An 18,051-nucleotide genomic window follows, 5' to 3' on the forward strand; every position below is an offset into this window, starting at 1 on the left:
TGTAGACACTATATGGAGATGGATCTTATTTTCATTGGCAAAATACTGTTAAAGGAAATATTCTGGTGAATGTGTCAGGGACATTGGGGAATTTGATTTCCCTATTGATGTTCTACTATCTGTAAAGGAAGAATTTGAGGTAGGGAATTGCTGAAAGATAGTGATAGGTGAGTGTGCTCATCAAAGCTCGTTACTGTCAGGGCCGGGAGTACTGGTGGGCCCAGGAGGTGGATCCACTGGACCTTGCACCCCACCGGAGGGCAGGGCACACGGCAGCCGGAGCACTGACGTGGCAGGGACAAGTATAAGCAGGTCACCAGAGTCACAGAGTTCTTTAGGACAATAATGTAAACAGGCACAGGTACCAGAGTGCAAGGACAAGAAGTCAGTAGGACACGGTACCAGAGGACCTGAGCACCTAGCTCATAAGACTAGCTACAAGACACGTTGATCAGACGCCGCCCACATGGAAAGGCCAGTCTTATATACCCAGCACAGCCTCATGTCATTTCCTGCTGCAGGTGTGGTGGGCCTATAAGACCAGGAGAGTGGGCGCGGCCTGGTCCTATACAGAACCATGTGTCTAAGACTCAGAGTCAGACTCATAAGACCAGGAGCAGGACACAGGAGAGCACGAGCGGGAGCGGCAGCCATGACTGGTGAACACATGGACTGGATCAGTGGGTAAGGAGCGGTGCTGGGACACGGGGAGCGTGACAGTACCCCCCCCCTCTATGCCCCCCCTCCGTGCACAGAACCCCAGGGGCACCCCGGATCGAGTCACCGGACCAGGATCCAACACAAAGGCGGGGAAGGACCGCTGATCCCGTACCGCCTTCCTGGCCGCACGACGCCTAGCCGATCTACCAGCAGTGGCAACAGGGGCAACGGGAAGCGGGGGGAGACAGTCAGAAGCAGGACTGGAGTCCTGGACGACCGGATCGGGCGCCTCAGACCGGATACAGGACAATGTCTCTTCCTCGGTAGCCGGTGGCATCACAGTCTCAGTTGTCAGGGACGGTGGAACGTCGCTGGAGTGCGTCGCCTCCTCTGGTTCCGGTGGCACCACAGTCTCAATCGTCAGGGATGGTGGAACGTCGCTGGAGTGCGTCGTCTCCTCTGGTTCCGGTGGCACCACAGGTACAAGTGACAGGAGTTGTGGTACGGCACTGGACTGCGTCGTCACCTCTTTCTCTTCCTGCGGCATAACAGGTTCAGGTGACAGGGGCCGAGGAACCGGCTGTAGGCAGTGGTCATGACACAAGGGCCCCCAGCGAGTAATAGCGCCAGAGCGCCAACTAATGGCAGGGTCATGGAGTTGAAGCCAGGGCAGACCCAGCAGGAGCTCAGGAGCCATTCTTGGGATGACATAGAAGGCAATGGTCTCAGTATGCAAAGTGCCAACCTGGAGTCTCACGGGTTCAGTGGTATACCGGACAGGTTCGTATAGTGGTTTACCATCCACGGAGGCGAACCAGAGGGGCTTGGCAAGCGGGATCACAGGTACCTGGTATCGGTTCACTGCAGACTGGTGTATGAAATTACCCGCTGCCCCAGAATCAATGTGGGCCTCTGCTGTGAACCTGATCTTCTCCGTCGTCACCTGGACAGTCTGCGTAACTGGAACGGAGGGGATTCCGGTGCCAAGGGTGGCGGTTCCCACCTCCTCTTGGACCTGGGGTCTACCAGGTTTCTCCGGGCAAGAACGTAGCATATGTGACCCGTCTCCGCAATAGAAGCACAGGCCCCGGGCGAGCCGTTCTGCACGGCGTTGCTTGGCCTGGGTCAGACGGTCCACCTGCATGGGTTCTGGCGATAAGTCACGGAAAGGCAGGGACGAGGGAACGGTAGGTCTCTGCGAGGGCAAGGCATGGCAAGGTGGTCGCTTCTCCCGGACTCTCTCTTTGGTACGCTCCTGAAAGCGAAGATCAATCCGGGTGGCCAGGGAAATCAAAGCGTCCAGGGCGGCTAGTTCGTCTTTAATACGACCAGAGAGACCCTCCCAAAAGGCCGCTATTAAGGCCTCATTGTTCCAGCCCAGCTCCGAAGCGAGCGTGCGGAACTGGATGGCGTATTGGCCGACTGTTTGGGTCCCTTGGCGTAGCCGGAGGAGCGTAGAGGTCACTGCGGTAGTTCGTCCGGGTTCGTCGAAGGTGCCTCTGAAGGCTCGCAGGAACTCCTGGATGTCGGTGATCATTGGATCCTCGTTTTCCCACAGGGGGTTAATCCAGGCCAGGGCTTCGCCTTCCAGGTGTGACATCAGGAACGCCACCTTGGCCTGGTCTGAGGCAAACAAATGCGGGAGCAACTGGAAGTGCAGGGAGCACTGGTTCAGGAAACCGCGGCAGGACTTGGGATCCCCTGCATAGCGAGACGGAGCAGCGAGGCGAAGTTGCGAGGTCGTGGAGGAACCTGGTTCAGACCTGGAGACTGGTTGCTGCATGGACGAGACGGCAGTCTGCAGCGTATACAACCGGTGGTCCACGGACGTCATGAATTTCAGCATCCGGGTCAGGGTTTCACGCTGTTGTGCCAGCTCCTGGCGCAGCTCAGCCAGCTCTGATGTTTGTGCTCCAGCGGGATCCATGGCCTGATCAATCTGTCAGGGCCGGGAGTACTGGTGGGCCCAGGAGGTGGATCCACTGGACCTTGCACCCCACCGGAGGGCAGGGCACACGGCAGCCGGAGCACTGACGTGGCAGGGACAAGTATAAGCCGGTCACCAGAGTCACAGAGTTCTTTAGGACAATAATGTAAACAGGCACAGGTACCAGAGTGCAAGGACAAGAAGTCAGTAGGACACGGTACCAGGGGACCTGAGCACCTAGCTCATAAGACTAGCTACAAGACACGTTGATCAGGCGCCGCCCACATGGAAAGGCCAGTCTTATATACCCAGCACAGCCTCATGTCATTTCCTGCTGCAGGTGTGCTGGGCCTATAAGACCAGGAGAGTGGGCGCGGCCTGGTCCTATACAGAACCATGTGGCTAAGACTCAGAGTCAGACTCATAAGACCAGGAGCAGGACACAGGAGAGCACGAGCGGGAGCGGCAGCCATGACTGGTGAACACATGGACTGGATCAGTGGGTAAGGAGCGGTGCTGGGACACGGGGAGCGTGACAGTTACTCGATCAAGCCTCGAGCCTCTGAGTTTCAAAATACTTGAGTTTCTAATTGACTTTCATTATACTCGGTACTTGAGTCTCGCTTGAAAACCCTAATTCTGTCATGCACATGACTTGCAGGGTTTGCCTAGTACCTGGTAAACCCCTGAAAAGATGTCACAACACACAGGGAACACAGGGGTCACGTTACAATGGAGGTCCCTGCCGCTAAGGAGAGGGGTGAGGGAACAACTTCTGAACTCACCTCAAGCTGACTCCTGAGCTCCCTAGCGTCCCTATATAGGTTCTTGCAACCTGCTGCCGAGCGGGATACCTCATGCCCTCAGCTAACAGTCCACTCACCCTGGCTAGTGCATAGACCAACGAGATCACTAGACTCACCACTACAACACAGAAATACAAGGCAAGGAATACATAAGGAAATTAGACATGCACAGGAAAAGACACTGCAGGCAGCTTCAGTGCAGCAAACACCACTGCTGCATGCAACACAACAGACTTTTTCCACAGCAGGCTCCTTCCAAAGTTGACCACATACAACATGAATCCTCATTTCCATCAGAGGCATCATGTGATCAGATCACATGACTTAAATTGGGAAGAGGAGCGATCCCAAAGAACCACATCTGAGATTGGCAGCTGCAGCCAGCAGCCAGGCAGGAAAGAGTGCTTAACCCTTACAGAACCACAAGCAAGGAGATGTTATCAAATAACAGTAGTGAACCTGCCAGCAGCAAGGCACTGTGACCTTCTGACACCAGATATACTCAGATTCTCCCCTGAGCGAGATACATTCATGACAGATTCTCGATTGAGTGACAAGCAGTGCGAGTACTCACTCATCATTACCAGTAGACCTTCTCTTTAAGATGTTTTTTTCTAACCATATTTTAAGTAATTATCATAGCCTATATTAAAAAGATATATATTTGAGTAAAATTCCCTATTCGATAAATCTCCAGACTGTTAGTTACCAGATATTAGAAAGTTATTAGCATTTGCAAGACAAGTAGAAATAAAGATTTGGATAGTGGACAGAGAAATGAAAAGCCTTGCAAAGACTGGACATATTTATTCAGCACTTTATATATATATCTCCAGACTTAGTGATAACCTTAATGATGGCAATATCTTATGATGTCATTTCAGGCTTTAGTGTTTTTGTGATTGGAGTGGCTGATGTGGATTATACTGAGCTTACAAATATAGGTAGTAAACCAAGTGAACGCCACGTCTTCATTGTTGACGATTTTGATGCATTTGAGAAGATTGAAGATAATCTCATCACCTTTGTGTGTGAAACTGCAACTTCAAGTAAGTCCCAATTTAATAAAGCTCTTACAAGGTCAATTATCCCTTCAAGATGACTTGTATTTGTGACAAAACATTGTACAGTACGTCAATTTGATATATAGAAAAGCACCTAGATTATTTCTGGAGATGTGATAATCTGGTACTCCACCTGATGGGCCATAGTAGTCATATTTGTCCTTTTAAGAGGTTTATATTAGTTTTAGCATAGATATTGATTTATATTTGTGTGAAATACTTTTCTAGCTAATTACTGACGGCTTTTAAGATAAAAGAACCTTTCTTGCTGCCTGTTTGGGTGTTCACGTCTTTAGAATTGCATACAGTGGAGTAATTAGAATAATTTTGGCCCCAGAGCAAATTCTTAATAGGTAACCCCCTCATCAGTACATTGCTCAGATATGTGGGCCTGGGTGCTGTTGTTAGAGCCTGTATTGGCATATATTTCTACCCTGTAAAAAAATATTACTAATATCACCACCATCCTGTTGCTGAACAAAACCCACTAAAGCAAAATTAGTGTACCAATAATACCAATGTAGCAGCAAATACAATGGTGAATAAAAATACCACCATACTTAGCAAAAATAACACTCTGCTTACACGAATATTGTCCCCATACAGTGATTTTATAGTGTTAGATACCAATTATACACAAGTTCAGTAAATGGTGTAAGTGTAAGCAGCACACGAAAATCCAGTGATCACTGATGATATCTCCAATTCGAGTCATTCATTTTCTCTTACTCATCTGACACAGACCACTATGTAACTTTCCAGCCAGTACTCATTTCTGTAGGATTTAACACACAGACACATCTATAGCGGATTGCCTCTAGATCATCCTCCCAACTCCCCCCCCACTTCTACATAAACTACATAAAGCCTTAGTGCACCAAGATGCCATGAACAGTAACAGTACGGCTCTTTTGCTCCCCCATGATGTCAGTGAACTTAAAAAAAAAAAAAAATGAAATATATTTCAGTAGTGATGTCCTATTTGCCCCCCATTAGAAATCTCCCCCTCTTTGTCTTATATACAGTATTAAAGCTAATCTACTCTTGCGGTCCCTCACAATAGCTAGATTCCTCTTTATGCACTAACACAGCAGTAATACTGCAATGGGGTCCAAATGTAGTAATAATGTCCACCTTTAATTCTGCAGTAGCCTACCGCTTTGTGAAAATATGTCCATATGTTAATATTGTCCCCAATCTGTGATCCTTTAATGTCCTCTTTGTGACCCTCATAAAATGGCTGGCGGACACGTGGTCGTGGTATGTATCACAGAGGTGGTTATCCTCTGTGATGTAAGCACAGATGCAAGCGCTAATACACATAGTACTAAGAGAGTTATTGGGTCGCATCAGGGTTGGGTTTTGCGAGCGGCTGGAGAGATGAGCTGGTCTGGCTGCTCACCTATCTCACCATTCGGAGTGGTACATAATAATAAAAAGGAGACCAGTAGTCTCATATAGTCTGTGTGTGTAGAGGTTACTACACCTTCAGTAGGACACCTGTGTAAAGGAAATGTGTCTTGTCCCGAGCGGTCAATCCCTAAACTGACCGTTTATATCCTATGTTTGAACCTTTATGCCGGAGAAAAGCGTTATTATATTTTCTTGTGGAGCGGTTTGAAACCTAAAATAAACCAGCCGGACATTTAAATGAAAACTTAACTTCCTGCTGTTACCTCGAGCAGCATCAAGTCAGTGGCAAAAGGTTATAACCCTTACATTAATAATGTCCCACATAAGGAATTAAATTAAAACAACAGTCTTCCTTTCACCTGTCCCCATTGCCATGATAAACGGCTAGGTCTTTTTCCACCATCACGTGGCACACATGGTGCAGAGCAGTGACATCATTGCACCATCTGCAATGGGACACTGATGGCCTCAGACATGCCTGTTGTCTTGCATAGTTAGCGCAGGCACAGGGAGCCTATTGAAATATGCCCTGAAATAGTTTAAAATAGATGAGCGTCCTTGGAAATACATCCAGTTGCCAATAGCGTGGGTCACCGATGGGCCCCCCTCCTTTTCCAGGTCTAGTCAATTCCACTCTTACTACGACCACATTTCTTACACTCCTGATTGGCCATAATATTGCAATCTCTATGAATTAGGCTGGAGATTAAAAGATCAGAGAGAAGAAATCAACAAGAATGTAATCAATAATTCAATTGCAAATGAATAAGGTCATGCCGACCTTTCTTCTAAGCTCATGCCAAAGAAATTCATGAAAACTGGAGCCCAATGGAAAGTTGAGCTTCTCTTATTTCTAGGAATGTTAAATATGCCAAAAAAACTTATCAGACCGGACTCCAAGTTTATAATAAATGACACATCAGGAAATTAACGTCAATAACAAGAACACATTGTTTTCTTTCGTGAGTTTTGCGTCCATGTATAATGTGAACCTTATTTACACTTTCTAGTGCGTGATCAGTATATATGGTGCCAAGAAATACATCACGCTATGCTTGCTAAGCTTCAGAAGCATAAGTGCATAAGTGAGGCTAGAATCATATATTACATATTTTAGATTTGCAAATGGTATGATAACATCACCCATGTGTGAGCTGCTTGGCTATAAATATAGATGACGTTATCTTGTTATGCCTTATTCTTTCAGCTTGCCCTCTTATATACCTTGATGGCTACACGTCGCCTGGTAAGAGAGCCTCTTTATGTCCTCCTCTTGCATACTATACTTTTTCCTTTTGTTCCTATGCATGTAATATTCATATTTCTATGTCTTTGAAAGGCTTTAGGATGCTAGAAGCGTATAACCTTACAGAAAAGACATATGGATCTGTCCAAGGTGTCTCCTTGCAACCTGGTTCTTTCAACAGCTTCCCTGCATACAATCTCCACAAAGATGCCTTCCTCTCTATACCTACCTCGTAAGTAAACTACAGTGTTAAAGAAATATTCCTATTTTAGACATTTTTTTTATAAACATCCATTAAATATTTCATAAACATCTGGTAGATGTCCCACCTTTGGATCCTGCACGTATCTCTAGATTTGAGGATCCCAACACCGGTTCAGGTGGCTGCTGTAAATGGAGAGTTGGGTGCACCTCAGTGGCTCTCTGCATTCTATTCTATAGAAGCTCTGAAAATAGTAAAGTGGACCTACATCTATCGGATATTTATGGCCATAAATGTTTTAGGTGAGAATACTAATACCCCTTCAGCGTTTTTTCCTTCAAGTGCTAAGAAGTATGGCTAGAGTAGACTCCAATATAAATTAAGTTAAAGAGTGAAAGATCGTGCCAATGTAATAACAAAAAGATGGATTTATCAAAATTGGTGCAAAATCCTGGGATCTCTATTTATTATTACCTCTCTAAAAATCATTTGTAAGGCCACATTTAAAATGTGGGATCCAGTTTTGGGATCCACATTTTAAGAAGGATATTCAGAAGTTAGAGTCAGTTCAATGGTGGGCAACTAGATTATTACAAGGAATGGTAGGCCTCCCATGTGATGAGAGGTTGGAAAAGTTGGCTTCGTTAAGCTTAGAAAAAAATGCATCACAGGAGATCTCATTTATCTGTATAAATACATGTGTGGTTGATACAAAGGAGTGATACATGACTTATTGTTTCTAAAGACCTCTTCTAAATAGGAAAGTGTTCTTTACAGTTAGAGCAATTAGACTGTGGAATGCCCTATCGTAAGAGGCAGTAATGGCAGACACTATAACAGCTTTTGAAAAAGGGCTGGATGGTTTCATCACAACCAATGGCATTGTGGGTTATAATAATCTAGTGATAGAGAATGTACAACTTGTGTAGAAAGCTTCAACTGGATGGACCTACATTTTTCTTCAGCAAAAAGTAGAGTAGAGCAAATAGCAACCAATTGGATTCCATTTTGCATTTTTGGGGAGTTCTTTGGAAAACTAATACAGCAAGCCAAATGAAAACTACTCTGCTTTTCCTTTCCACAAGCTTTGATAAATCTCCCTCACCATATTAAGGGAAAGAAAAATGTGCTACTTATCTATATAATGCTCAGCAAATATCTACTTTCATGTTCAATATGACAAAACAATCACTGATCTCGGGGAGACCAGCCAGAGAAAGCACTGCTGGCAGCCAACGAGGGTGCTCAACACAGTGAAATCCTAGGTGCATTGCTCCCTGGGAAATATGCAAATCAAAAAAGTCCGTGGAGCCTCTGTTAGGAGTCTCGATACAGAAACTAGCCAGATATCCTTCCGGAAAGGACCTAGCCAAGGAGTGGCTCTTTTTAGGAGACCACCATAACCACCATATTAAATGGCCCTTTTAGTCAATATCCAACTTTTTGACAAGTTTAAAGATATGACAAGGGAAATACCAAGGCCAGGTATCCATCCACAGACAGCTGTTTCGGGGTATTGCCCCTAATCAGTGTGGAGTAGGATTCTGGCCAAGTGGGAGCAATGCCTAGTAGACCAACATGATTTTCATGGTCAATATAGGACACACATTTTTAGAAAGAGTAATTGGGTTTTGCCAAGCAATAAGTCACAATTTGGCATCTGTAAGCTAATAACTGTACTATTTACCAATTGTCCTGAATTTTTAGTTTGTCCAAAACATGTGTTGCACACTTTAACACTAAGGACTAATGAAATTAATTTTCAGCATTTACATGTTTATTAGCGCCAATTGTTTTTGCTCATGTGACTTTTTGAAGCAACATGTTGAAATCACCAAGTCATGGAAAGGACTTTAAGTAACTTGTAGTTTGTCGATTGCAATGTATCTGAAGTATTTCTTTGAAACAGACATCCCTAAAGATTATGCTGATACATTTAAGTTTAAAGGGGTATCCTAACATTCCATGTCATTAAATATTGAAGAAAAATATAACACTATGGGTGATTTCATGACTGGCATTTACAATCTGAATACAAACCGTGATGCCCAGATTGGCCGCACCTAACCTAAATAGCCTCATACATGTGAAACTGACAAAATGTTACAGCTGTAACATGTATGATCACATTACATCCACTACATACAATGTTTATCATACTATTGTTCTCTGTTTGCTCTTTCCCTTTGCACCATATCCAGCTCATGTGACCTATTCCAGGCTGTTCTCCACCCCCGTATTCCCTTGGCCATCTTCACTCTCGCATACCATTGGTGCAAACTAAGTGTTCTCCCAAAGTGCTAGCAATGGCAGCCTCAGAAGCGCATCACAGAAGCCCATGAGGACTGAAGCTGGCTAGGTCCAGTGATCTGAGCAGCTTGTGGACCTTGTCTAGGGAAACAGCCTTTTTTGAGACTGCAGGGTGGCTGGTAACCTTAGCAATGAGATTTAAACTATAATATTTAAAATCCCTCCATTTTTGAGATTTTTAATAAGGGAGTTTTTACAAGCACTTTACAATTTTAACTGTTGAAAAGTTTAGGATAACCCTCTTTAATTAGTCACACTGAGTATATTTAAGAAATTGTGTTTATAGTAAAAGAAAATCTGCTCATTGGACTTAATGTGCTCAATCCTATCCACAGAGAACTTCATCCTGATGGACTCCCACAATCCTACTCCCTCATCCTACTGTTCCGTCTTCTTCCTGAAACTCCTAATGAGCCATTTTCAATATGGCAGGTCACAGATAAGGGTTATAAACCTCTGACGGGAGTAACTCTGGATGGTGAGTATTATTTCTGTTTCCAGTAGTAGGCTAACTTTACACAACTATATGTCCTCCATTGGAAAATAAACAGTCTGAGTATATTGATCAGACTCTGATCAGACTGAGATTCGTTTTTCTCAGAGGTGGAGAATACCAAAAAGGTTTCTCCATCTTCTCCTTTCTATCAGTATGTGAAGATCGGATGTCTGATTTTTTTCACAGACCCATAGACTTGAATGGACAGGTACCATCAGATTCATGAAGGTAAACCAGACAAGTGCACAGTCTCATTGGTCTGAGCGTAATCCAATTTTTTGAATGGATTATACTCGGACTGAAAATACAGTCTTCTGCATGAGCCCTAACAATGATAAAATGTTAATAAAAGAACATCTACAACTTCATTATTTGAAACCTTTATATACAGTATGATGTGTAAAAGAGAATATCACTTGTCCTTACCAATCTAATTTTTTTACTCTTCTTTGTCCTTTGAAGATAAATACAATATAATATATTATATCTCTTCAATGGTAAAATGTGGTATTTCATGCTCCAGCAGTTAGCAATGCTATTTTGTACAGTGTCAGGTTTTTACCACTAGTTACAGAGATTTTTTACATGTGATTTATAACTTCAATTCCCCTCTAATTTATTTCTTACTTGCTTATATAGCAGCATTAATTCCACAGTTCTGTACATAAATTATCATCACTGTGCCCACTAGTATGCATTTGGAGTGTGGGAGGAAACCCAAGTGAAAACGGGGAGAACATACAACCTCTTGTAGATGTTGTCCTTGCTGGGATTTGGACCCAGGACTCCAGCACTACAAAGCAACAGTATTACCCAATATACCACTGCGCTGCCTGCCATGCATGATAATTCACGCACAGAGTTGTTTTACACTTCTGCTCCTATTAGCTGATATGTGCATTATTTTATGGTAAGAATTTTATTAATTAATTTCGGACCCCATATAAAAGAATAACAAACCATGCTCATCTCCTGCAGTGGTACCATTAAAGCGTTGTTGGCGTGGCTGTTTCCTGAGAGTGACGTGACCTGTGTCATGTGCTGGCTTCAGCCAGTGAGCGTCCTTTCTTTGGCTGCAGCTCATCAATATTTTGTCAGCCTCTCTGATGGAATAGCAAAGGCTGCAGCTGACGAACAGTCACTTATTGGCTGCAGCCTGCACTCAACACAGGTCAAATCACTCTCAGAAAACAGTGACTCCCCTGCAGGAGGTGAGTATACCTTGTTTTATTTTAATTAGCATCCTGAAATGACTAAGCTTGAGTTGTCCTTTAGTGAGGAACCCCTTAAAGTGCCACTCCAGTGTTTTGTTTTTTTTTCAATTGCACAGCTGTAGTGGTGCTTCAAATGAGAGTCTCCTGCACCCTGTTTTATACTCACCTGCCTCCATCTTTATCTTTTTACGACGTCGATCTGGTTGGTTTCCTGATTTGTGACCTGCCGGCGCCTCCAGTGTTCCATGGAGGTTACATATCAGTGCAAGTCTATGAAAGCCTCATTTTGGCTCTCATAGTGTTGCATTGAGAGCCTGTGAAGTAACGTCTGACTTTTGGTCAGTCAGAAGTTACGCACACAAGATGGTATAGCGGGACTGGAGTGTCGCTGAAAAATGATGAAGCTGCCGGAGTGTGAGTATAAGAACGGGAGGTGGGGACTTAGATTTAAAGCACCACTCCTAAAAAAAATGCTGGAATGCTGCTTTAATAAACCCCATTTACTCTTTGATATGACCTTAAAATCATTTCACTACTTTTCTAGGGTCCAAAAAAACACTCTCATTCTTCAACAAGGGAGCAACAGGAGACACGCAGACTGTCACATTTGATGGTGATGAAATAAAAAAACTGTTTTATGGAAGTTTTCATAAGGTAAGTCAAAGATGTTGGGGGGCCATATAGGGTTACAATTTATTGACAATTATAAGTAATGTTTTATTGATTATAGAGAAACAGGTCAAGTCCTGGATTAGCTTAGTTTTCCTGAAGGTGATCTGACCTTAATTTACTCTACATACCTATCCTATACAAAGATGTACATAAGGGATAATATTCTCAAATTATTTTTTTAAAGACTTTTTGGTTGAGGGTCCTTTACCTACACTTCCGTGGCTTTTTTAAGATTGTATTTTGACAGTCCTATTATAAGTGTATAACAGCCATAAGACAAGGGTTTTGCTATGTCCCCACGTAGCAGATTTTCTGCACACAAAACTGCATGTTTTCACAGGAAAAATGCTGCAGAAAAAGCACACTTTTTTATCACGTTTTCGCAGTGTTTTTTAATGTATTTTTACTTGCGTTGTTTCATGAGTTCTTCAGTTATGACGATCGCGAGGGTTCTGTGGCTCTACCCCCGCGATTGCTGCCTGGTTTCCATCTGATGTTACAGCCGGTACCCGGCTCTCACTGCCTGGAGTAGTGCCCGCTCTGCTCTCGGCAGTTTAACCCCCTAAATACTGTGATCAATTGTGATTGCAGCATTCAGGAGGAAGGGAGAGGAATCGCTTAGCTCTCCCTGATGATGGGATCCCTGTAATGCAATCACAGGGACCCGATCACTGCCATGGCAACCCTGGCTCGTCACCATGATGACTCTGGGTTACTGAGCTATGGATCACCTCACAGACCATGCCGGATGCATGGTGTGTTAGGTGAAGTGTCAGTGCTGCAAGTGTACCACTGACACATATAACGCACTGCAGTGATCGAGCATGAGCACTGCAGTGGTCGAGCACTAGCACTGCAGTGTATCAATGATCAGACACAGGAAAAAATGCTGAAAGAATTGACATGCTGCTTCTTTTTTCTGCACCAAAATCTGCAAAGAAATAAATCTGAAACATGTACACAGCAATTCAGGATTCTCATAGACTTTGCTGGGATGCGTTTTTCCTCACATTCATACTAAGATGCGTAAACATTAGAGCTGACAACAATCATCTATGAACATTGTAAAGCATGTTCACTTGTGGCATTGTTGCATAGTTTTTTGGGGGGTTTTTTTGCAGCAAAAGCACAGCGTTATACAGCATCAGCAGTGAGTGAGATTTCCAAAATATCATGCACACAGACATGCAGATTTTAAGCAGTTTTTTTGCTGCAGAAAGAAACGCTGCCAAAACACCACACGTGGACATACCATAAATGGGTTGTCCTTCTTTTCATTTTAATGTTTGAGCAGGGGGAAATGATTACATTAAGGCCGGAGTCCCACTTGCATCGGTATCACCCAGCACAGCCACACACTCTTTTGACAGGAGCCGGTCGGCTGTATGTATTTCCATGCAGCTGAGGTGCTCGTGTCTGGAGAGTGTGCGACCGTGCCGGGTGATACCGATGCGAGACTCGCACGAGTCATACGTAAGTGGAACTCCAACCTTACTGGTATACTTCAATAGAAAAGGCTGCCCTGATGTTGAGATATCAGCACCGTTTCTGGCACCACTACTAACAGAAAACAGTTTACTTTGTTGGTATTTCATTTGCGCTATATAAAGAGAATTGATTGCCTCATTTCAATAGCTAATATAGCCACCTTCACTATCACGGCTGATTCATAGATCGAGTAGGTAGCCGACATGGTTATTGAAATAAGTCAGGCGGCCAGCTTCTTTTATACATTTCGCTTGACAGGTGGCAACATCGGATGTTGTGTCACAATAGTGCAGAAGTGCAGAAAGTGGAGGTGCCAAGACGTGCTACTTTGGTGGTGGTCTTGACAATATAGCTACATTACAGCCCAGTTGTATTTTGATAAGGATGTCGTTACGATTTGTATTTTTCATCTGTTTATTTATTGAATGATTCTTTTCCTTCAGATCATGTTAGTTGGTTTGTTTGTGTGTGAGCTGAAGGACTCATAGATTGGCATGTCAATTATTAGTAGAAGGCAAGAAGACGTTAGTTTGTTATCGCTGTAGGTTTAAACTGAACCTGTTTTCTTTGCTGTTCAGCTTTGTGGTAGGTAGTTTGCTAATTTTATGTTTTAAGGGGCAAACAGTAATGCACGATAAGTTAACTGTTAGCTTGATAGTTGTCAAATGTAACATGATGATCATTGTATTTATGTTGTTTGTCAACAGCAAATAGATTTCAGATTTAGTGTGGCCGTCATATTACTTAGGTAACCAGGTTGGAAAGTGTAGTTGGCTCAAGTCTCTACTATTCTGCCCTTGATGTCTTTTTTATTTTAATGTGCTTTTTTAAACTTTTATGCTTGCAGCAAAATGAAATATTAAACGTTTATTTTGAGACATAAAAAAAGGATCTTGCACCGAGGTTCCCCAAATCAGCTGCCTCACATCTGATTATGATGCTGTAGTTACTTTGAAAATACATGTCAGACTGTCAGTATAATCCTGATATTTGAATGAGGATTTTGAATCTTGCCATAAGGTACCTTCACACTTTAGCGATACAGCAGCGATCCGACCAGCGATCTGACCTGGTCAGGATCGCTGCTGCATCGCTACATGGTCGCTGGTGAGCTGTCAAACAGGCAGATCTCACCAGCGACCAGTGACCAGCCCCCAGACAGCAGCGACGTGCAAGCGACGCTGCGCTTGCACGGAGCCGGCGTCTGGAAGCTGCGGACACTAGTAACTAAGGTAAACATCGGGTATGGTTACCCGATCTTTACCTTAGTTACCAGCTCACACCGCTTAACTTAGCGTGTACAGGGAGCAGGAGCCGGCACTGGCAGCGTGAGAGCTGCGGAGTCTGGTAACGAAGGTAAATATCGGGTAACCACCTTGGTTACCCGATGTTTACCTTGGTTACAGCTTACCGCAGGCTGTCAGACGCCGGCTCCTGCTCCCTTCACATTCAGGATTGTTGCTGTCTCGCTGTCACACACAGCGATGTGTGCTTATCAGCGGGAGAGCAACAATAAAAAAACTAACCAGGGCTGTGTGTAACGAGCAGCGATCTCACAGCAGGGGCAAGATTGCTGCTCAGTGTCACACACAGCGAGATCGCTAATGAGGTCACAAAAAACGTGACTCAGCAGCGATCTCAGTAGCGATCTCGCTGTGTGTGAAGTACCCCATAGAGTCAAAGACCTTGTGTATCTAGGAGTATTCAGTCTTTGCTCACAAAGACTGACTGATATTTGCTGCTTGTACTGAGTAATGTGAGATTTCAGCAGTAGGAGGTATGAGGGACCTTGAAGATCTTCTAATCAGGCTAGATGTGTGGAAATTGACTTTTAAGTTTATGTTCACACAGGGCTTTTTTGTTAAGTATTTTTCCTGACCAAAACCTGATCTTGTGGCAGGAAATCTTCTTTGAGTCATCTGCGTTTTTGGTGTGTTTTTGGTGCATTTTTCATGCGGTTTTAGTGGCGTTTTTGCTGCAGATTTGGTGCGGATTTGCTGCTTTTTTTCTACAAAAAGGGTTGTATCAATGGAAAAAATGCAGCAAATTTGCAGCAAAGAATTGACATGCTCATTCTTTAGAAACCTGACTAAAAATGCAGGTTTTTGACAAAAAAGTCAGGAAAAAACCTTATGTGTTTGTGTGTGTGTGCTTGAGCTTTCAGAAATCTCATAGACTTTGCTGGGACTGTAAAAAACAGCTTTTTATTAGCATGGATTTGCATAAAACCAAGGCAAATCTGCAGCTAAAAAACACAGGAAAAACTTACCAAAAAAGCCCTGTGTGAACATAGCCTAAGTTTCTCAAAAGATTGTATAGTCATTCTGAAATGCATGCAGTCTGTAGCCCGCAAAACATTGACAGATCATCTTTTAATCAGGATAAGTTTGATCAGTGAGAGTTTTGTACAGGAATATAGTACAATGAAGGAGCTACAGAGTTGTCCATACAGGTGGCTATACCTATAACTGCAGTTGGTTCCATTTAAAGGGAAACAACCAGCAGGATTTTTATATATAAAGTAAAGCTAGTGCTATACTGGAGCTACAATGCTGAATGTAAGCATGCCTTTTGTTCTGAGATTGGATGTTTTATTTCAGAAATATATGCAAGTAAATTTCCAGCAATGCACTGTTATTTGATTGACAGGTGCAACTAGAAGGGAATATGTGGGTCGAGTTTTGCAATCTATTCCCGCCTCTGTCTGCCTGCTTGGCCTTCCACTCTCTGTCACCCTCGTAGGCGTTAATTCTGGCACAGACAGACAGGGGCGGGAATATATAGCAAGATCCGACCCACATATTCCCACCCCTGTTGCACCTGTCAATCAAATAGCAGTGCATTGCTGGAACTTAACTTGCATATAATTCTGAAATAAAATATCCAATCTCAAAACAAAAGGCTTACATTAAGCGTCCTAGGGCCAGAATAGCACTGGCTTTACTTTATATATGAAAATCCTGATGGTTGGTTGCCTTTAAACTCTGGGAAGCAATGTACATTGCTGTGGCCCCTCATAGTGTCGATCAAATGCCGATGGCCTATCCCCAGAAAAGGCTATTAACTTTGCAGAGAACCCCTTTTAGCTGAAAAGTAATGAGCCAAAGATAATTGTTTTCAAGGCATAACTGATCCCAGTTTCCACTTTCGACATCAGTACAAAGTTTAAATATTACAATTCCTGATATTTAATCTCCTGTCCCTTGGGGGCGAACAATTTAGGCTACTATTAAAGGATTCATACTTGATTCCATATTTAACACATACAGTAGGTCAGAAACATAATATAGCCACTGGTATAAAATATTTAAAAATGTTAAGTATTAAATGTTCATAGACTGTGAACGAGAACGAGGAGATGGTGTTATATACAGCTTTTTGTGGATGCCAAAAATTAATTTGATCATCCTTGGGGAAGGTTGTTCTTACCAAAAATATTAAGTATAATCATCACAGTAGTGGATAGAGTCACTGATGGCAGACTATGCACAGTAATCAATGCAATATGATTTTATGAAACATCAATTAGCATCATTTATAAGTCCAATATATGAAAAGCTGGAAGAAAATAGTGAATGGCAATGATTGCTGGAACAGAAAAGAAGTTTATTTCCAAATGTAAAAGCTTAATTTTTGAGTCAAATTAGATTCTGTCTAGCACATCCAAGCAACAGCCTGCTCACACATGTTCACACTGTTCACATTAATACTGGATCAGATTACTCTGAATTATTGGAGGACGCATCTTAATTAAGTTTCTAGACACAGAATGTCTTTATTTTCATCACTAAACTTTTTAACATGGATCCTTTTTCTCATTGTTTTAAATGCTCCATATGATATTCTGATTGCGAAATTTCTCCATTATGCCACAAGCAATAAATGATTAGCTGGTGTAGCAATTCTTCATGAAAGAACCTAAGCCTTTATGGAGAGAGGCTTCAACAATAAACTCCAAGCAGGAATTTATCAAGAGATAAACATCCAGTCTTTCAGGACTTTTAGCAAAAAAGCAGAACGTGTCACCATTGGGCCTCACAAGGGCTTAAGGGTGCTTTACACGCTGTGACATCGCTAACGATATATCGTCGGGGTCACGTCGTTAGTGCCGCACATCCAGCGTTGTTAGCGACATTGCAGAGTGTGACACCAAAGAGCGATGAACAACGATCGCAGAAACGGCAAAAATCGTTGATCGTTGACACGTCGCTCCTTTTCATAATGTTGTTGGTGGGGCATGCCGCTGGTTGTTCATTGTTCCTGTGGCATCAGACATCGCTATGTGTGACACCGCAGGAACGACGAACATCTCCTTACCTGCGTCCACCGGCAATGAGGCAGGAAGATGTTCCGGCCGCTCATCTCCTCCCCTCCTCTTCTATTGGACGGCCGTTTTGTGACATCGCTGTGACGCCGAACGCAACTCCCCCTTGAAGGAGGGATTGATCGGTGTCTCCAGCGACGTCGCAGAACAGGTATGTGCATGTGAGGCTTCCGTAGTGATATTGTTTGCTACGGCAGCAATCACCACATATCGCACCAACGACGGGGGG

At 43.5% G+C, this 18,051-nt stretch overlaps 1 protein-coding gene across 3 annotated transcripts in view; it reads left to right on the top strand.

Moving 5' to 3' along the window:
• The window catches only part of COL12A1 (collagen type XII alpha 1 chain), a 220,316-nt gene that overhangs the window by 161,149 nt on the left and 41,116 nt on the right, over positions 1-18,051 (top strand). For all 3 annotated transcript variants that reach the window (XM_075340200.1, XM_075340202.1, XM_075340201.1), the window contains 5 exons: positions 4,278-4,442; positions 7,078-7,116; positions 7,210-7,348; positions 9,964-10,106; positions 11,883-11,992. In XM_075340200.1, coding sequence (XP_075196315.1) covers positions 4,278-4,442; positions 7,078-7,116; positions 7,210-7,348; positions 9,964-10,106; positions 11,883-11,992 — 596 coding nt within the window. The remainder of the gene's footprint in view (positions 1-4,277; positions 4,443-7,077; positions 7,117-7,209; positions 7,349-9,963; positions 10,107-11,882; positions 11,993-18,051) is intronic.

Source organism: Anomaloglossus baeobatrachus, chromosome 3, assembly GCF_048569485.1.
Source record: "Anomaloglossus baeobatrachus isolate aAnoBae1 chromosome 3, aAnoBae1.hap1, whole genome shotgun sequence".
Classification (NCBI taxonomy): domain Eukaryota; kingdom Metazoa; phylum Chordata; class Amphibia; order Anura; family Aromobatidae; genus Anomaloglossus; species Anomaloglossus baeobatrachus.